The sequence below is a fragment of the Nicotiana tabacum genome, chromosome 13 (genome assembly GCF_000715075.1).
Source record: "Nicotiana tabacum cultivar K326 chromosome 13, ASM71507v2, whole genome shotgun sequence".
Classification (NCBI taxonomy): Eukaryota; Viridiplantae; Streptophyta; class Magnoliopsida; order Solanales; family Solanaceae; genus Nicotiana; species Nicotiana tabacum.
The window spans coordinates 130,081,327-130,102,853 of NC_134092.1; the positions used below are offsets into that span (position 1 = coordinate 130,081,327).

General features: G+C 36.0%; 1 protein-coding gene and 1 pseudogene across 3 annotated transcripts; both read left to right on the forward strand.

Moving 5' to 3' along the window:
* Window positions 1–3,983: 3,983 nt before the first annotated feature.
* LOC107802046 (cuscuta receptor 1-like) lies at window positions 3,984–8,360 on the forward strand (annotated as a pseudogene).
* A 5,081-nt stretch (window positions 8,361–13,441) lies between these two features.
* Window positions 13,442–21,188, forward strand: LOC107802045 (uncharacterized). 3 transcript variants are annotated; one of them, NM_001325710.1, is given in 13 exon segments: window positions 13,442–13,537; window positions 15,432–15,799; window positions 16,387–16,527; window positions 17,747–17,820; window positions 18,092–18,168; window positions 18,243–18,314; window positions 19,168–19,236; window positions 19,389–19,435; window positions 19,539–19,653; window positions 19,738–19,806; window positions 20,136–20,239; window positions 20,631–20,706; window positions 20,790–21,188. In NM_001325710.1, coding segments are annotated over 12 exon segments (1,266 nt in total). In that variant the 5' UTR covers window positions 13,442–13,537; window positions 15,432–15,521; the 3' UTR covers window positions 20,934–21,188.
* The last annotated feature ends 339 nt before the right edge of the window (window positions 21,189–21,527 follow it).

Genomic DNA, 21,527 nt, shown 5'->3' on the forward strand with positions numbered 1-21,527 from the left:
TTACGGACTAAAACAAGCACCCAAACAATGGAATGCGAAATTTGACCAAACAATGTTGTCAAATGGTTTTAAGATAAATGAATGTGATAAATGTGTGTACATTAAAAATGTTCCAAATCACATAGTCATTGTTTGCTTATATGTGGATGATATGCTGATAATGAGTAATGACATTGCCAACATAAATGCGACTAAGCGTATGCTAACTAGCAAGTTTGATATGAAGGACTTGGAAGTTGCTGATTTAATTCTGGGGATTAAGATTCCTCAAGGTCTGGCATTGTCACAATCTCATTATATTAAGACAGTACTTGGAAAATTCAAGCACTTAGGGTTTAAAATTGCAAAGACTCCAATTGACGTGAATCTTGCACTAGCAAAGAACAAAGGCCAAAGCATATCACAATTGGATTATGCTCGTATGTTGGGATGCTTAATGTACATCATGAATTGTACACGACCAGATATAGATTGTGCTATAAGTAAACTAAGTCGATACACGAGCAATCCAGGCCAATCTCACTGGATGGCAATGAAACGAGTTTTGGGATATTTAGAACATACTCAAAACTTTGATTTGCACTACAGTAAATATCCTGCGGTGATTGAAGGATATTGTGATGCAAATTGGATCACCGGTTCAACAGATTCGATGTCCACAAGTGGATATGTATTCACTACTGGTGGAGGAGCGGTATCTTGGAAGTCGTCCAAACAAACATGTATTGCCCGCTCTACAACGAAGGCTGAGTTCATAGCCTTAGATAAAGTCGGTGAAGAAGCTGAATGGCTCCGGAATTTCTTGGAAGACATTCCATTTTGGCCCAAACCGTTGGCACCAATATGCATACACTGTGATAGCCAAGCGGCAATTGAAAGGGCTGGGAGCGTTATGTATAACGGTAAATCTCGTCATATACGACGAAGACATAAAACCGTTAGGCAACTTCTCTCTAGAGGAATTATCACGATTGACTATGTAAAGTCAAGTGATAATGTGTCGGATCTACTTACAAAAGGCCTAACTAGAGAGGTAGTTGAGAAATCATCGAGGGGAATGAGACTATGGCCGAGAACAAGTCATTGTGGCGGTAACTCTACCTAGAAGACTGGAGATCCCAAGATCTAGGTTCAAAGAGATCAAACAAAGTCATTAATGACTGTTTAACATTGTCAACAAAAAAAATTTTAGTCCATTCTCGTGATGAGACAATGTTCAGTACCAAGGATAAAACATTAAGGCTTTTTAATGATTTTTAAATTTGATACAGGGTATATCAAATAGTGTATCTACGGGATGACACGTTTAGGAATCACCTATGTAAGTGTGAAGTGTTAGCCGTTTCAAAGAGAATTTTGCAAGGCCAATTCTCTACGCACTTATGAAACCAGGCAGTGTTCATGGCTGAAACGAACACAACAATGAGAACCAAAGACGGTTAAAGGATTGATTGTGTGACTTATGGTTGTCTAGGTATACACTAAAGTTCGACGGTTCAAAGATATCAAATCTACCGATTGACCGAGTATATCCGACATAAGTTCACTACGGAAAGTTCAAAGGGAAACCTACTTATCCAGATGCAATTAATCCTTGCTTGCAAATCACACAAGTTTTTCATGCATACTTCCGTGATATAGCCATTACCCATTCATGTGGGGGATTGTTGAGTTTTTGTTTAAGATGAAATAGTCTTAAAATTAGAGTGAATGGGAAATGGGATTTGGATTTGGATTCGGATTCGGATTTGGTCAAATGATCGATCGATTGATTATTTTTTTGGACCAAATTTATTTGTTAATAGTGAATATTAACGTGATATAATTCGTGTTTGTAACGGATGTTTTCCAATCCGTGTATTGTGTTGCAACACTAAGCAATAAGCAGCCTAGTGCACCTCCCACAATGGTGCAAGTGCTCCTCCCACCAAGCAAGTGTACATTCCACCATGTAAGTGCTTCCTCCATGATAGCCTAGTGCTTGTTGCACCATGGAGGGGGCGGATTTCTCTCAAATAACTGCTATAAATAGAGCATAAGTTGGAGAGAAAGAAGAACACATCGGAAAAAAACACTCAAAACACTCTGTATACACTGGATATACACTCTGTATACACTGGATATACACTCTGTATACACTGGATATACACTCTGTATACACTGCGTATACACTGGAAAAACGAATTGCAATCTGATATTCTCTTCAGTAAGAATTCAACATTGGCTATACTTTGCATTCCTTCCTCTCAGAATTTCCATTCGACTTCTGAGTTGTCCTCCTTATTCTGCATTGTTTTTAACTACAAACAAAGCATCCATAAGTGTGATTTGCTGCCGAACTTTGTGTTCGCTGAAACACTGGGGTTTGAAGTACCGCTACACCAGTGTGTAATTCGTTCTATCCTGGGAGGAAATAATCCATAACCTTGGGTACTAGGAGGAGATTAAATTCCTTAAGGAAACACTGTGAATTCAGTGGGCTCGAATTAATTTCTGTTTTATTTATATTTACGTTTATAAGCTAACGTTCTAATTTCCAGAATCATTATTTACAAGTACAGAAGGAACAACAAAATTATCACGAGTTTTGTCATGTTACGAGTTACAATTTGAATAGAAGAAAATAACTTCACAAAGATTTCATGTGTTTTATTACCAAAATAACGCTTGTAAAGGACCATAAAACTGATATGCTGAAACTGTACATTCAGTTCTTTACATTTAATGTATGGTTCCATCTTACTCAGAAATTTGGATCTGAACCTTCTAATGAAAGATAATGGAAGGCAAAAATCGACAAGCTGAATTTCCCACAAGTGGGGTTTGGTCCGGGGAGGGTAAGATGTACGCAGCCTTACCTCTACCCTAGGAGGACAGAGAGACTGTTTCCGATAGACCCTCGTTGAAGAGAACTGCATGTCAAGTATGACTACAATATATCAATATAAATAGCATTACTCGTCTTTACTTCATTACCCAGCCCGTCTGTTCTAAATTCTTTTCAAAAATAAAGATATATTAACAAATTGCCAAAAATTCTTAGATGCAATTAATGGTTTGGAAAAAATGCACACTGCTGAATGAGCCATTTCCTGTATATTGTCCCACTGAAATGAGTGCTAAGGACTTACCAGCTCCTAAAGTAGCTGAAATTCTTTGACATTGGCACAAATAAATTATAAACAAAATAAAAAGAAGGAAGAATAATAAAATCAAACATAAAAAAGAAGGAAGAAGAAGGCAGCTAAGGAATCAAATTTTGTTGACTTGTTTAGCACAATAATTATCAAAGTATTGAATGAAACTTCCCCAGAAGTGACGCGCTGAAATCTTTCCTCATGAGAAAGGGTCTTAAGTCATTGATGGTGATAGTCAAACTCGTCTATTTTTTTTTTCCAAGTTTACCTTAAGTCAATCAAATTGCAAGCAATATTTTGATGCAAATTAGAGAAAAGAACAAATGAAGTAATATTAAATTAGAGCAAACAATAGGCACAGAAAGACAACAACGACACATTGAAAAAATAAAAAATCTGAAAGGGAGATAACAAGAAAAGTTGTTGCACAAAAATCCACTCAAGTGTCTGCGTCAATTATTTTCTTGAGCCGAATGTCTTTCGGAAACAGCCTCTCTACTCCTTCGGGGTAGGGGTAAGATCTGCGTACACGCTACCCTCCCCAGACCCCATTAGTTAGAATTTAATGGGTTGCCATTAGTTGGAATTGAATGGGTTGTTGTTGTTGTCTGCATCAATTAGTGCACTAAATTTTTCTTCAAGAGAAAGGTATGATTTTCAGTTTGCACTAGGAATCTGTAGTGGACCTAAGAAGATAGTGTTTGTGCAAAGAAAGTTGTTGTTCTTTCCTTCTTCTTTTTTTCTTTTTTCTCTTTTATGTAAGGATATATTGATTCTTGAATCATCAACCTCCTCTTATATATAGTCTGGATATATCTTATAGTCTTGTCAATATTCAGTCGTCAAGTAGGTAAAGTAGGCATACGAACCACTTTGCCTTAGACTCGATTGGAACAAAGCAAAGGAGGCGGAATGGACAAGGGCGATCTTGCTTGGCACGAAGGCTGCTGGTTTGGGGGGTAAAGTACAGTACTGAAGTTCCTCGGACTTCTAGGCAGTTTTTCTTTTGTGCAGCTGTTCACCGTTGGATCTCATCAATACAGCCCCCTATAGTTTTCGTTCGGTCTATGTAACTAGAGATTGGTTTGAGTGACCTTGAGAAAATACAAGTAGGTAAAGAAGTAGAATATGACTAGCAAGATAGTATATTGGTGGTTGTTGATTTTGCTCATAGCAAATGGATGGTGGTGCTGTTATTGTTGTTGGAAAGAAGAAAGAACTGCTCTCTTGCAACTCAAGGCAAATATAAACTACACAGATCATAGTTATTTGTCATCGTGGGTTGCGAACGAAACCTCAGATTGTTGTCAATGGGAGGGAATTGTTTGCAGCAACACCACCAGAAGAGTCACTGAGTTGGCCATTACTGTCAAGAAAATTAGTCAAGAAGAACAACTTAGGACTAATGGTACAAATACTGATGATATGTTGAGGAACTGGCTTTTCAATGCATCTTTATTTATTCCCTTCAAAAATCTCAAAGCTCTGCTCCTCCCTGGACATGCAATTGCCGGTTGGGCGAAAAATGAAGGTTTGTTCTCTCTATATACAACAAACAACAAAAACAAACCCAGTGTATTCCCACAAGTGGGGTCCGAGGAGGGTAGTGTGTACGCAGACCTTACCCCTGCCCTATATTTAAAAGGCAAGGAGGTTGTTCCGGTTATATACTAGGCACAAAGTTTTCTTAAAACTTGCGACCTTAAACATGCTTTAACAATTCCATGGTTATAAGAGCATGTCATTACGAGTAAAATGAGAATTTAAAGTTCAAGAGATTTCAAATATAAAAAAGGTGTCATTCTCTTTTAAACAGACTAACAAGAACAGAATATCATATAAAATGAAACAGAGGGAGTAATACATATCTACAAAATGGTCCTGCCTATCCACATAGGACTTATTAGTATGATCACAATAATTTGAACTACAACTTCCAAATGTTAACTATATACTGGTTTAAGAATGTTAAGTTTAAAGTATAGTCTATTTGACTGTTGAAAACTTGTCTCTGACATGTAATTTAGCATGTCTGTTTTACAAGTTTCTTGATAATTTTGATTACAGGTTTCGAAAAACTGAGACAACTGAGGAAACTAGAAAGACTTGATTTGTCCGGGAATCAGTTCAATCGCAGCATCTTTCAATCTCTCAGTCAACTTTCATCTCTCAAGTCATTGAACCTTTCATACAACAATATTGGATCAGGTTCCGACATATGGTTTACACACAACAAAATTGTATCAGGTTCCAACATATGGTTTTCCCTCTGTTTTTCCCTTTGAACTATTGGTCTCCTCAGAAGAACAAGAATATTCTAACTAATCCATTTCCTTAACATTATAGGTTCTGAGAGATTGTCAGGTTTAGACAAGCTGGAAATCCTAGATTTGAGCAATAACAATCTAGATGATGAAAATGTTCTCTCTGCTTTAGGTAAGTAAACTTGTATAGTTTCCCTTTCCCTTCTTTTTTCTTGGTAGCTTCATAACATATTATAACTATAAATTCCTGGACAGAGCTAAATACATCTAGAATGGCGTTGAAGAAGCTCGATATAAGGTACAACAAATTCCGGAGTTTTATACCAAATGAAGGTAAACATAATTCCTGAAGTTTCTTATTATCTACATCTTGGTTAAATATATTTTGTTTCACCATTTTAGGGTTCATTTGCAAGTCGCTATTACCAATTCAACTCATGCATTTACACTTTCAAGTATACAATTTAACACCTATAACTACATGTTGACGATTCTTCTATGTTTCTTTGGCATGTAAGAGTTGGGAGCTTTAAGAAATTTAGAGTACTTACTGTTAGATGGAAACACATTGGATGAGAACTTTCTCAGGAGCAGTGGTGTAATGTCATCTCTTAAAGTATTATCAGTAGCTAACTGCAACCTCAACGGAACCCTACCTCGTCAAGGTAATTTCAGATACAGCATTCACCACATTATCTTTTACACAACTAATATACTTGTTCATCTTTATAGGCTGGTGTGATCTAAAATATCTGGAAGAACTAAGTCTAAGCGGAAACAGCTTCACTGGAAAACTCCCTACATGTCTGGGAAACTTGACATTTCTTCGGGTATTTGATCTGACCATAAATCAGTTTACTGGAAACATTGCTTCATCTCCACTTTCAAGTCTCTTGTCCCTTGAATATCTCCTGTTAGCAAACAACAACTTTGAAATACCAATTTCATTCGAATCATTTGCTAACCATTCAAAACTTAAGTTCGTCACTGCTGACTACAACTCAGTAATTGTACAAACTTCTTCCAAAAGCTGGATACCAAAGTTTCAATTGGAAGTCTTGTCTTTAAACAACTGCTCTCAAATGCCAAGTTTCCTTCATTATCAACGTCATTTAAGGCTTCTTCGTCTCTCAAAATGCAACATTGGTGGAAACTTTCCAAATTGGTTGTTAGAAAACAATCCTAGACTTGCAGAAGTTTTATTGGATGGAAATGCATTCACTGGAATTCTTGAATTGCCACTCCTTCCTAATCTAAAATCTTTCGATATCTCCAACAACAAGATTCAAGGACAACTTCCTCCTAACATTGGGTATATTCTCCCGAATCTTGTGATATCAACGATGTCCAACAATATGCTTGAAGGCTTGTTACCTTCAAGTTTTGGTGACATGAAAGATCTTGCAGTCTTGGATTTGTCATACAATAAGTTAATAGGAGACCTACCAATTGGATTGGCTCATAAAGGATCCAAGTTAAATTTTCTGAGATTGTCGAATAACATGTTGAAAGGGGAGATATTTCCAATTTCAGCGAACATCAACAATTTGTATTATTTATACTTGGACAGGAACAACTTCTCAGGCCCAATTCCACAGAAGTTATCCACTGCTCCTTTGATTACATTGGATTTGAGTTACAATAACTTGTCAGGAAATGTACTAGCGTGGCTTGGTAACATCCCCTCCTTAACCTCCCTCGCGTTGTCCCGAAACCAGCTAAAAGGCCATATTCCACCTGATTATTGCAGACTTGAAGGACTTGAGGTATTAGATCTCTCTGACAACAACATTGTTGGCGTGATCCCGTCATGTTTCAATGCTTCTCTCAGCTTAAAACGTGTGTACTTGAGCAAAAATAAGTTACACGGGGAATTCAACATGTTCTCGAACTCAGATCTAAAAGTCCTGGATCTTAGTGATAACAACTTCAGTGGTTCCATTCCAAAATGGCTGGGCAGTACTCTTGAGATAACCACCTTACTCTTGAAAGGAAATCGTCTTCAAGACACCATTCCAACACAGTTATGTCATGCTAGTAACTTAAGAATTTTGGATCTTTCTCACAATAATCTCTCAGGAACGATACCTCATTGCTTGGGAAGCTTAATGCAAATAGAAGGGATTAATAGAACTATATCCATACAGTACATCATCTGGATATCCAGGATTCCAGACGTTCGGAGAAGATGCCTTGATAGATGTAGAATCCTCAATCAAGTTATCGTCGATAATTTTCTTTCTAGATAACTATGCATGGGTTGGAGCAGAGTTTACGACCAAATATAATACCTATTCCTATGAAGGTAGCATTGTTGATTATATGTCTGGAATTGATCTTTCTTGCAATCAGTTCAGTGGTGAAATACCTAAGGAACTCAGTAATCTTACTGAGATTCGGGCACTAAACTTGTCACATAACCACATAACTGGAACAATACTATCAGAATTCTCGAAGCTCCAGAATATCGAGAGTCTGGATCTGTCCTACAACCACTTGACTGGAAGGATTCCTGCACAACTTTCAGAGTTGACAACTCTAGCAGTGTTTAGTGTGGCACATAACAATTTAACAGGTAGGACTCCACAGCGTTCAGCGCAGTTTGCAACTTTTAATGAAAGCAGTTATGAGGGAAATCCTTTTCTTTGCGGTCCTCCATTACATATCAATTGTATGGAGAGTACAGAGATACCGATATCCCCTCCTAAACCAAATTGCTGTGAAGATGATACTGGTTTTCTAGATATGGAGTCGTTCTATATCTCTTTTCTTGTGGCATATGCAAATGTGGTGCTCGTAGTGGTTGTAGTCCTCTGTGTAAACCCCTACTGGAGAAATGTTTGGTTTTATTTTGTCGAGTCTTTCATGTATCCTTGTTACTACTTTTTTACTTCCAAAATGTAAACTGTACATATTAAGGTCATTGATAAGTTAATCATGCCTGAGTTCTGTTCCTATACCTTCTAGTTTCTTAGTACCAAGTAAATGATTATTGAGATGCTACTATCTGCTTTCCTAACAAATTCAAAATCAACATAACCATTTCAAAAATCATCAGCAAACACAAGTCTTTTCTACTCTAGAACACAAACACATGATAAATGTCGCTGTTAAAAGAACATACCTCAGCAAATTTAAGGAAAGACTGTATAGCCGCTGTAAAAATTAGATCCACGTACTAATCCATAACGATCAAAGTTGAAGCATCATCCTATTGGTCAAGCAAATTCAATGAAACAATAACTGGTACTATAGAGAAGCAGCCATAAACTAGAGTCTTGATCAATTTGAAAGATATAAGAAGAAAAAAAACTGAATTTTGAGTTGTTCAATCAAATAAAGGGAAACTGGAATTCATAAATGCCTTAAAACTATTTCAAGGTTAACTTTTAGTTAGATTCATTTATGTAATGGTCATTCAATTGCTTGTTGAGAAAGTAAAGGAGCAAACCATTTGGATAGTGAGAGTACAAGGGAAGAAGGACCAAGGACGAAGTCAATGGTTGCTTTTATTCATTTTCAAAAAGCATAAAAACACGTACTTTTGTATTATCAATTAGAAAGTCTTCCTTTTAGAAGATTATATCTACTAATGAACTTTAACATTTTTAATAAAAGTATAAGTAAAGTTACTTATCTACTATGCTTGGTATAAATTTGTGTCTGTAACTTCTCTTCCCGACCACATTCTTTCTCATAATAGATTATCTATTTCCATTCAGAAAAAAACTAGCAAAATGGCAACATTTTCAATTATTACGGTCTCCAGAAACCAAATCTAAAAGTGTAGTAAACATAGAATACAAAAAGAAAATAAACATACCTTAATAGTTTAAAGTCATACTCATCTCAATGTTTATTAATTCCATCATATAATTGACACATTTTCAACTATTCCAGTCTCCAGAACCCGAACCTAACAGTGTAATGAACATCCAACACAAAAAGAGAATGGACGTATACTTTAAAGTCATATTCATCTCAATGTTTATCAATAGTAAACAAGAATTAGTCATCGCTGTGGATTTTTCTTAGCCCCCATTTGTTGGGGGTGGGGGGGGGGGGGAGGGAAATCAGCAGAAAAAGAATTGTAAGCCTCCAACTTCAGAAAACGCCTTAACCACCGAAAATCAAAATGATTTCTCAACTCCTCTTGTCCATCTGTCTTCTTTCATTACATGCCTTGAGAGCCTGAACTTCTGCAACCAACCAGTTTTCTAAAAAATTAGAAAGCAAAAACAATTCAGCACGCATTTTTTAAATTTCCCTGACCGTGTTAATCAAATTGATATTTTAAACAAGGGAATCTCAGTACACACATATATACAGACACACCTGAACACAAAAGTGTGCACTTCTGTCATACTGAATCACAAGCCGGATATAAACATGCACATGTGATTCTGAGTAGAGATCCCGGTAAACTATGTTCCAATCCGCCACTTGAACTATTTTTAATATTCCACTTAACTTGGATACTGTACTAACAGTAACAGCTATGTTGAACTCTCCAAAGATGTCGCCGCACCTGTGCCGGATCTTCCAAAAATATAGTACTTTTGAAGGATCCGACACACACCCTTTGAAGAGTCCAAATAACATAGACTAGCAGTGGTAGAGCTACCTATTAGGAAGGGGGTTCAATTGCATCCCTTTCGTTTAAATAGTATTATGTTGCATAAAGAGGGTAAAAATAACACCTAAGGGTGTACACTAGTAGTCAATAAAGTAGGTTGATAACCATGAGGTCTCAAGTTCAAACTAGGTGATTTCTTTCCATTTGACACAAAATTTGATGGACAAGAGTTACGTGGTACATATGCTGGTGGGAGACGATAGGCACAAGCTGGTCCAGACGCGGTTTTCAGAAAGAATGGTAAAATAATTTTTTTGTATATCTATACATTATTGAATCCCCTTGACAAGGGGTAAATGTTGTATTCTAGCATTTTTTGAATCCCCTTCCTGGTTCCGCCAGTGCGTACTAAAATACGTAGGTTTCATAATACAACCACAACTACTACTGCACATATGCTATATGAATCCTCATTATTCATGTCGCTCCATTTAAGCCATTTTGAGTAGAAATTATTGTGACCCTTGTTACTCGTTTTCATCATGTTCTTTAAGATAATCTATTCAAAACTAATCTCAGTTTGATCCCCTAAAGCAGAAGCTATAAATAACAACAAAGAGAGCAAACGCAAACCACTAAAAGATTCCTAAATTTTGCATTCCAATTTAAATAGTGCATTTTTTCTCTCTTTCTAAATACTAAAACTCGTATTCATCAACCAAAAACTTAAAGAAAATACCCGTTTGACACAAATGGAAAGAACAAAATTTCAAGCAAAATAGAGAGGGAAACAACAGAAGATACCCTTTTGACAAGACTTCCAATTCCTGTCAGTATTTATCAGACAATCCTGCAAATATAAATCCTTTGATCAGTTCCATTTCAGGGTTTAGAGTTTTAGAATTTAATACTATTATTTCCTAAAAGCGAAAATCTTAAAATATTTAAAGAACCTGTAAAGATAAGTATAGAGAAGAGCATTGGTTGAGCTGCTTCACAGTCTCATCATCTTCGTCGGCGTCGTCCTGGTGCAGCGGCGGCGGCAACGGTGGCGAAGAGGGTGGCGCGTTGGGAGTTTGCTTTCGGTCCATATATGTGCTACTTTAATTGGGACAATTTTTTAGTGGGTCATTTGACCGTATAAAAGTGAGAAACATAAAACAAATTTACCGGTGGTAATTCAAAATTAGCCGTAATTTCAAAAATAATTAAATTTAGCCCTTTTTTATGGCAATGTTCAAAATCCGAAAATATTCCAGCATAATATGCTAGAGTTCGAATTTTTTACATGTAAATTTCGAGCATAACATGTTGGAATTTCATAATATGCTGGAATTTCAACATAATTTGCTGGAAATCCATACACATGTGGAACTTTTAGTATATTATGCTGGAACTTTCAGTATATTATGTTGGAACTTTGTGTGTGCTGGAATTCCAACATAATATGATGGAAGTTCATATACAAGTGCTCCAATCTCCAGTATATTATGCTGCAACTTTCCGTGTGCTGAAATTCCAACATAATATGATGGAAGTCCATACACATGTGTTTCAATCTCCAGTATATTATGCTGGAAGTCTAGAACTTTCTGTATTGCCACAAAATAGTGGTTATTTTTCAATGACTTTGCAAACACTGACTATTTTTCAATTATTAGTCCGAAAACTTACTAGCTCGTGTTATTTTGACCATATAAAAGCCAAACGGGACATATTGCAAATTTTCCAAACCTCCTCCCTTTTATTTAATTCTTTAATATATTTATCTCCTAATTGCACTAGCTAAATACTCTTTGATTGCAAAATAAGAACAAAAAAAGAATATTTTGACCTATTCATCGGGTGTAGCCAGAAGGGTTTACTTTCTTAAGTTATAGACCAGATGTCCCATTAGGGTAGGAGTGGGTGGGGTGTAGGGGGTGGGTCGGTGAGATGGAAAATAGGGCGGGAAGATTGAAAACGGGCTCAAAAGGGAATATTTTCAATATTAAAATTTTAGAAGACATTATTTAAAAATGAGAAATTAAAGTGATAATTTACGTTATACAATAAAAGAAGAGGAAATATTTTACTTCATAGCAGAAGATTTGCTTCATTTAAAAAAGTAAAACTATAAGTATTGGGCTAATACTTATTATTATTTGAGAGATAAAATCTTCTGCTCTATAAGTCTACATGTTAAGGATTATTATTACATTCAAAGTTGGATCCCTAACATGTTCTAAATGAAATATAAGTATACGATAGTTCTAAATGAAGCAAATCTTCTGCTTTATAAGTATACATGTTAAGGATCCAGCTTTGAATGGAACTATTTGAGAGATAAAATCGTAGTAATAATAATAATAATAATAATAATAATAATAACAACAACAACAATAATTTTACTATCTAATAATGGTGACAACAATAATAAAAATAGCAAAAATAACGGTACTAATTAGATTTATTTTGGGATAAAAATAGTAAAATAAATATTCTTACATTATTAATGATATTAGAAGCTCAAAGAGATAGTTTGAAAGAAAGGAGGGACAAAATTGGATGTCAACAATGTTCTGGTACCATGATAAAGATTTGAGCTTAGCTCGATTGAAAGGAGAGAAGATAAATGAACCAGAAGGTTTTAGAACAGACGCTCCATTGGAGAGCAAATTGAGCTGAAATTATTTTCTCAAATCATACTGAATACAATGCATGTGGCTAGTATATATATACACTACAACTACCAGCTAGGCTAACCAATTTTTCTGCTTCCACTAATTCTCTAACACCCAATCACCATAATTAGTTATAACTAACTTCCTAATTATACTCACGTGTTAGTCACGTGCTACTCCTCTCTTTAATAGTTTGATATAGGGGTAGCAAAATGGTTAAAAGAAAACAGTTAACCACCCATATTATCCACTAAAAATGGATTAGATAATGAACTTTTTAAAAATGGGTCAAATATGGATAAGAACCATATTATCCATGGATAAGAACCATATTATCCATTTAGAAAATGAATAACCAATGAGTAATCAATGGATAACCAATGTGTCTAACTTTTACATTTATAAAGCCTCAAATTGAGGGTTCCTCAAGTTAGGGAGACTAAGAATTCTCCCAGAAGTGATCATATGCAAGAATTCATGGATAATATAGTTACCCATTTTATCCGATGGTTAACCCGTTTTTATCTCTATTAAATATTGATTGGGTCGGATAATTGATCTGTTTTTATTACCCGTTTTCAACGCGAACCATATCCGCCCGGACAGGCCCGTTTGCTACTCCTAGTTTGATATGAATAAACCTCTATTAGCACAAGTGTGTGTCTTATTCAAGTCCATACCCCAGTAGTTAATATTCTTTTGTTGGGTAGTGTTGGCAAATGAGGGGCCATATGCTATGGTTGTGGCTACAAATTCTCCAGTATTGCATGTCTACTCTTTTCTTCACCAATCACTACATCCAATTTCAGTAAGGACCCCTCTTTCCCTTTAGTTAAATCCATTTCCTCCAACCCCACTCCCTTTCCCCTCCTACTCTCTCTGTACTCTGTAGCAAAGGTAAGTCTTTTTTCCTTTACTGTTATTGACTTAATTCCCTCATATCTATCTTTCTTGTTCCAAGATTTTAAGTTTTTCTAGTAGCTTTGCTTATTTTTTCATGTGGGGTGTTCATCAAATTCCAAGATTGCAGCTTTATTATTATCACCTCATTTTTTTCATTAGTGGTACCTCTTTGTTGCTGAAACTGAAGTTTTTCTCTGCTTGCTTAGCTTTATTTTGATTGGTTTCATGTGGATGTCTATCAAATTCCAAGATTTCAGCTTTATTATTATCACCTCATTTTTTTCATTAGTGGTACCTCTTTGTTGCTGAAACTGAGGTTTTTCTATGCTTAGCTTTATTTTGATTGGTTTCATGTGGGTGTCTATCAAATTCCAAGGTTTTAGCTTCTTCTTTTTTTTTTTTGTAACTGTGGTTCGGGCTAGCTTGCGCACACCTCGATTAAATCCACGTGGTACCTGGTACCTCCTACCAGCACAGACCAAGATTTCAACTTTATTATTATCCCCTTACTATCGTTCATAAGTTCTACCTCTTTGTTGCTAAAACTGAGGATTTTTTCTGCTTGCTTAGCTTTATTTTGATTGGTTTCCATTCGGGTGTCTATTAAACTCCAAGATTTTAGCTTTATTATCCCCACATTCTGTTCATCAATGGTACTTCTTGGTTACTGATACTGCAAAGATTTCTGCTTTGAATGTGGCTTAGTTTAAAGCAAATAGGCAGTCAAAGTGTAGCTAATTAAGAAAAGAGTTTGAGAAACTGTTGCTAGAAAAAGAGTAATGAAATAAGGAACATAGATAATTGCCTTTTTCATGGACTTCTATAGATGACTGGTGGAATTCATTCAATATGATGGTATTTGATTGAAGATGGCGTTTAACACATTATTTTGACTTATGTGTATTACATTAGTGATAGCTCAAGGAAATATAAAAGTAATGGTTTATAGGAGGTTAGTTTGATGAACACTAATGAATTTGAATTCTTAAAAGTTGTAAAAGTTGGATGAAAATGACGTGTCAAACATTTTTCAAAATCCCGAGAAATCTTATAGATTGGCTTAGAGGGGTACTAATCAGTACCTAAATGGTTTCTTACAAAGGAAATAAAGATTTCTTAGCCTTGATTGAGTCTTTGGGTAAGAAAAGGAGATTTGACGGGACATAAGATAATTGTGGTCAAATCTTTAGTACTGATTTGTGAAGGCTAGGGTGCTTTGGAGTTACTAGTTATTATGCATTCATAGTTGCTTTTTTGGTGATCCTGATTGCCATTTACAATTGAAAACTATTTGACTAATCTAGCATCCAAATCTATTGTATAAAAATCCAAGTATTTTGCTATAGTATAGTAAAAAGAGCTTTTAATTTGTATCAACAAGAGCAGTCGCCTAGTTGAAGCATAACTTGGGGGAAAGCTTACATTCTATCATTCTATAGAATATGGACTCGAGTCTGAGTAAGAAGGACATTGTTGGTCATTTGATTTTGATTTGTAAGACAAAGAAGAAATAGATATTGCTTGGTGCACTACCGTCAAATGTAACTCATCATGATGGTGTGATAATTCATTATTTAGTAGATTGTTTACAATTTGATATGGGGAGAGTGCATTAATACCTTCCTTAAGCTACTACTTCAATATATGGAAAAATTCACACGAAGTTATTGCACCATATTTTGAATGCATTTCACTTCAAACCACAATATAAAATGCAAAATTACTTAAAATGTTGTAATTTAATTATTTTTTTTGTGGTACACTCTACCAACGAGGACATCGTAGAGTAACCTTTGTCTTTATTTACGTTAGTAACCATTTTGATACTAGACATTTATCTATAGTCTAAACAAAAAATCTTATCTGCTTAAAATTTGTTTGCTTTCAGGTTTTTGGTTAATGCTTTGTTGAATATTTCTTCGCCTCTCTGGAAAAGCCAGAAATTTTGCTTTCGGCTTGCATGATATTGTAGATAACCATGGCTACTTCAAATGGGATCATTTATTATTCCGCCAAATCACCTCAACACCCAAAGGTTCACACCCACAGTCAAGGGATTGAACTTAGCAAACACAAAGGATATTCCCCTTTGCCAAGACTAAAGTTTTCTAATAAGGGGTTCTGGGAGGTGTGTGGAAAACTAAGCAACCGTGTCATCTTCAGGGGATCTCCTGTGTTATGTCGTTCAACAGAAACACATGATACTGAGACAAAAGATTTTTCCAGAAACAGTGGTGATTATTCCAACATATCTAGGTAAGCATAGTTCAACAACAAATGGTCAATCAATACATACCAGCAAAAATATGAAAAGAACTGCTTACAAATGAAATTTCAGCTGTGCAACAGTATGATTATTATTACTTATTCAAAGTCTGAACATTCATTAAGAAACTTGATGTTGGCTTCATGCGGAGGCATTTCCTTATTTTTGAGGAGGATGTTGTTACTTGTAGCTTACTATAATACCAATCATCTTTTGCTGCTAAAACATGAGATCATTCTTAATACAGAACTCGGTCATATAGTTCTTTGCCTGATTTGAGCTATTGCACAAGATGGATTTAGATAGAGAATTGGACAGGATACTAACACTGGTTACCAAAAAATAGAAAAGGGTACTGTAGTCGGTACAAGCTAGAACTTCTTTCTTTGTTCCATTATTAGACTGGCTGTAAAAGAATAGGGGCATTCAAAACACCTACGAAGGATCAATGATGTGTATTTTGGACACAATCGATTCACTACTTCTTTCCTCTCCCACCTTTCCCTCCAAATCTTTCCTTTCAAACACTATTGTGATGTTGCTTCTTGGGTTTCTTGTGTTGATATATATTTTGCAGTGTACAAGAAGATGATCATGCAATCACAGTTGGGAAAGTTATTCCTTCAAGTCAGGCGATTGCTGAAGCTTGTAAATTTGCTTACAACGATGCCAAATTTGTGAATGAAAGGGCTAAGAATGATATCGTGCTGCTTTCTCGGTATATACTATGTGCCACATGTTTGTGCATCATTTATTCAAGTCTTGCATCAGTTTAATATAATTAGTCCCTCCGTTTCAATTTATGCTACAATTTTTGATGCGACCGCAACAACAACAAACCCAGTTTAATCCCATAAATGGGGTCTGGGGAGGGTAGTGTATACATAGACCTTACCCCTACCTTATAGAGATAGAGAGGTTGTTTACGATAGACCCTAGGCTCAAGGAACAGTGGAAATCAAGCAATCAAGTAGCAAGAAATAGTAACAACAATGTAATATGGTAACGGGTGTGAATGCCACAACATGTAATAATAAAGAACTGTGAATAAAAGGACAGCCCGGTGCACTAAGCTCCCGCTATGCGCGGGATCCGGGAAGCCTAGGAGGAACACACTACTACCGGTCAACCTACAACCCTAATCCTCGACATCCACTTTGATGGGACCGTAGAGTTTAAGAAAGAAAGACTTTTGGAACTTGTGGTATTAAACATGTCATGAGGTTTCTGCGGCTATAAAAGCATTCCATAAAGGGTAAAATGGGAAGTTTAAGTGAAATTGTTCCCAAATATAGAAAGGTATCATTCTTTTTGGAACAAACCAATAAGGAAATAGTGTCACGTTTAATGGAAATGAGGGAGTACCTTGTACACCCAGAAAGCCTCAAAGGGTCCAAAAACTTGATTATTGTCTTCACCGGCTTTTTCGCCTCAGTTGTTATTGATAAAGAAAAGCATTCTGTCATTTGCTGGTATTTTGGGAGTTTGTCTAGCTTTTACTTTTGGTTTTGTGAATTGTGAGAAGACTTCTTTAGTTTTGAATTGGCGTCAAATGAGGATATAATTTATGAGCCTCCACTTAGGTAGAAGGAGGACTGGCTCGCTGTTGAAAATGAGATTTTGATACTGTTGACTTCACTGTAGAATCAATCTGAATGTTCTCTAGCAAATTTTTGAGAGATTACAATTTATTTAACAATGGAAAATTGAGAGATAATTAGTGATTATGAACCATTTGGGAAGTGTCTGTTCGATGTTTTCTACCTCAAGTTGTTCTACTCATCGGCCGAAAGCCATTTGCAGTTAAAATTTCCATTATCATAATTTCTGGTTATTGACAAATGGCTCTATACTCATCTTCGAAAACTACTTTATGAAATGAAATATGAACATTAGCTTCGTGTAAAATACCTTCTCAATTTATTTTCTTCTAACAGGGAAATAATGAGAATGGATGCCCGTGCGCGCCAAGATGTTGCATTTCTTGGTTCAGAATTTCTTAAGCTTGATGGTAAATTCTTCACTCGGTTCTCAAGCTTTGACACATGATGAAAGAATCATATTCAACTGGCTATTTGCAATTGGAAAAGGTCTCCTGCTAGGAACCAAAGTTCAGTAGTTTGATGAATGCTTCTTATAGAATGCACATACAGAGAAATATTGTATAGTTGTATTCGTGAAGGAGATAGGGATAATAGCAGTTGGATAATAACTTTTGTTGTTTGATGTTGGTGATACACTCGTCAGAGTCTGATTGGTTACCTTTTTGTTTCTTTAAATAGCTCGGGCACGGGAAGATACTGAGAAAGTTGATCATGATGTCAAGAAAAGAGCCGAAAGAATCCATCATGTTGCCACAGTAAGAGAGTTTGTTCATATGCTTATCTACCATAAGATATGTCATCGCGAATGCTTATTAATTGTGCTTAATAGATTCTTAAAAACAAAGCTCAATCGGGACTGAAGAAAGCTGCCGATCGACACTGGAGTGATGGTGCCTTGGAGGTGCTCTTTTTTATCATTTTTATTAGCTTTATCTAGAATTTTGATGCAGTGTTCCAAGTTGCACAATTTTCTCCTGTCTTACTCTCGAATATCTTTGAACATCTTCTCTTAGTTTCTTATGGAAAATGTCTTAGCTAAATGTTATTGTACTCGGGAAAATAAGGAAGTTGAAAACTTTTTCTTTGACATATCATCCTTGCTAAAATATCTTCAGTTCTTTGAGCTTTTTGATCCTCAAAAAGGCATCATTTAAAGCGAAAAAGTCAATCATAAAATTGATAAACCAGAGGGAGATCTTGTTTAAAAGGGTAGTATCTTCGAAGATCTAAAAGGTTATAGCGTTCAAAGATCTAATGTGTAGAAGCGACACATGTAATCAAAGATCTAATTTATAGCAGCTTTTATTTCGCCTAATAGAGATTAGCAGTATAAAATATCCATAATGAGTCAGATATTATCTACTGGTGGTGGCTTGTAGTTTTTGCTGGCGTCTTCCCTTTGCACTCAAAGGACCTAACTGGGTGTGGAAGTGATGTTTAATGACTAGCACAACATGTGCACCGTAAAATGCTGCAACCTTGTAAAGTCACCTTCTGTTCAATAAGTTTATTAATGGATTGGTCATGCATTGTGTTTAGCATTTTCATTGATAATTCAGAAGTTAAAATCTTCATCAACCTGCAGATTTGGTTTCTGTTACTGAATCTGAACATTGAGAGCAGATAGTAGCTTGTTGGCGGCATCACTGCCTTTGCTATAACTTTACGTTGCTTTTCACATAGATAGCTTCATCAAAATTTATTTGGTGGCTAATGTAAGTAATCTAAAAGTAGCTGTTTTTCCCAAAAATCAGGCTGATTTAAGACGTGCTGATTTTGTGGCAAAACAACGCGCAATGGAAGACTCTCTGATGGCTTTGGAGGTACTGTTATTGCAAAAAATGGATTCAGTCTTTCATATGATGTGTTATATGACGATATATTTATTTACTTCCTCTGCTTTTATCAATGACTGCACTCGTTTATCTATATTTCTTCTTTTTTTCATGGTTTCTTGTGTTTTGTGGTCTTTTAGTTTGTCAAGAACATTCATGATAGGATGGTGGGCAAAATGTACAAATTGTAAGTTCATCTAGTTATTTCCTTGCAGAAATAACCGATAGAAAATAATCTATCTGAATAAAAACTTCATTTCATCTTCCTACTTGATCTTTGCTCTGTTCAGGAAAAGAAGTTCAGTAGATTCAGAGAAAACAAGGCATATTACACTTGAGAAGAATGGGAAAACTCTAGAGTTTCTTCCTGGGGAAGTTTCTGCTGATCGCATCACTGCTATCCAGGTATTGAGCCTTTGTTTACTTTCGAAGTTCCAATGATTAAAATGAATCTTTCCGATATGTATAATTGTATGTTACCACCTGCAGGAAGCTTATTGGGATATAGCATCGGCACTTTCCGAAGCTGATGGAATTGACTATACTGATCCAGAAGAGGTCCTAACTTAAAAAAGTTAAATTGATCCCTCCGTCCCAATTTATGTGGCACCCGTTTGACTTGGCACAAAGTTTAAGAAAGATAGAAAGACTTATAAGCCTTAGACATTTGTGTGGCCATAAATCATCTTAATAAGGGTAAACTAAAAATTTTGATACTAAATTGTTTCTAAATATAGAAAGGTGACATTCTTTCTGAGACAGACCAAAAAGGAAAGAGTGCCACATAAATTGGGACGGTGGGAGTACTAATTAGTTGTTATGACCTTTGATGTATTTATGCTCTCTTACATATCTCATTTCTATTGTATATTTCCTGATTGGAGCAGCTCGAGTTGTTGGTTGCAACACTAATAGATCTTGATGCAATGGATGGTAAAAGTAGTGTATCATTGCTTGCTGAGTGTTCAAGTTCTCCTGATGTAAATACGAGGTTGGCTTTTTCACTCTCTTTTGACATTTCTATGAAATGAATGATAGATCCTGTGATATTCTACTCGCGCTATCCCGTGTAATCTGTGCGCCTAAACCTCAAATACTTAAATACTTGAGGCTCACCAAATTAGTATTTCTGCTCCTTGAAATCAACTGCACTTCCAACTTCTTTTGTCTAATATCATCTTGATACGAAGATGAAGGCGTTTTACCACCCTTGTTTCTAATATGCCACATTTACGGTGCCCTCTAGAATTGTCATGCTTGTTACATGTCTCACAATATCCATCATTTTCTCTATTTGCAATTGTTGAGAAGCCTTTGCCATTTTATATCTAATCTGTGACTTGGAGACACTTCAAAAAATTTCGGGAAATTTCATGGTGTAGGAAAGCATTAGCAAATGCTCTCTCAGCTGCACCGTCAATGTGGACTCTAGGAAACGCTGGCATGGGAGCGTTGCAGGTACTTGTACGGAAACCTGCATTTTCTCTTATTGACATCAGTTAATATTAAAGGTAATGGAATGCTTTGTTATGTGTCCATAGAGACTGGCGGAAGATGACAACCCGGCCATTGCTGCTGCTGCATCAAAAACCATTCTCGAGTTGAAAAGACAGTGGGAAATAGGAGAGGGAGATAGCTGGAGGTTAATGGTGGAGGAAGAGTCACCCGACGATGTAGGGAGCTAAGACGACAACTGAACATATTAGAACACGCGCGCGTAACTCAATACTGTAGATATCTAGATGAATGGACTAATTGATATTTTGGAGTCCTGTGAAAAATAGTTCATAAGCTCTACTTACATTAGAAAAAAAGAAACAAAACTATCCTAAATGATATTCATCCTTTCATGCTATGTAGCTTGTTGTCTCGTTGGATCCTTGATATTTATGTATAAAAGGTCTAAAGCAACACTTTATTCTTCTTATACAGAGAAGATTTCAGATAAATATTTTGTTCTGGTGAATGTTTGACAGACCGATGACTTTCTATAAAAAAAGAAAAAACAGTCCGGTGCATTAAGCTCCCGCTAAGTGCGGGGTCCGGGGAAGGCCGGATCACAAGGGTCTATCGAATGCAGCCTTGCCCTGCATTTTTGCAAGAGGTTATTTTCATGGCTCAATCACGTGACCTGACAAAGCTCCCCTTTAGACATATGACTTTCTATGAATAAAATAATGTCTTATATTAGCGGTATAAGAAGTGGCTATGTGCCTATTTCTCCCTTTAATTAAGTTGGTAATATATCCCATCATTACTCCCTTATCCATTTTCCCAAT

Excerpts from the sequence above, each read along its gene's own strand:
- LOC107802045 (XM_075227630.1), top strand. The coding sequence starts at position 15,522 with ATGGCTACTTCAAATGGGATCATTTATTATTCCGCCAAATCACCTCAA. Across the intron at positions 19,436-19,538 it reads GTGGGCAAAATGTACAAATT|GAAAAGAAGTTCAGTAGATT; the intron begins GTAAGTTCATCT and ends TGCTCTGTTCAG. Across the intron at positions 20,240-20,630 it reads TCTCCTGATGTAAATACGAG|GAAAGCATTAGCAAATGCTC; the intron begins GTTGGCTTTTTC and ends TTCATGGTGTAG.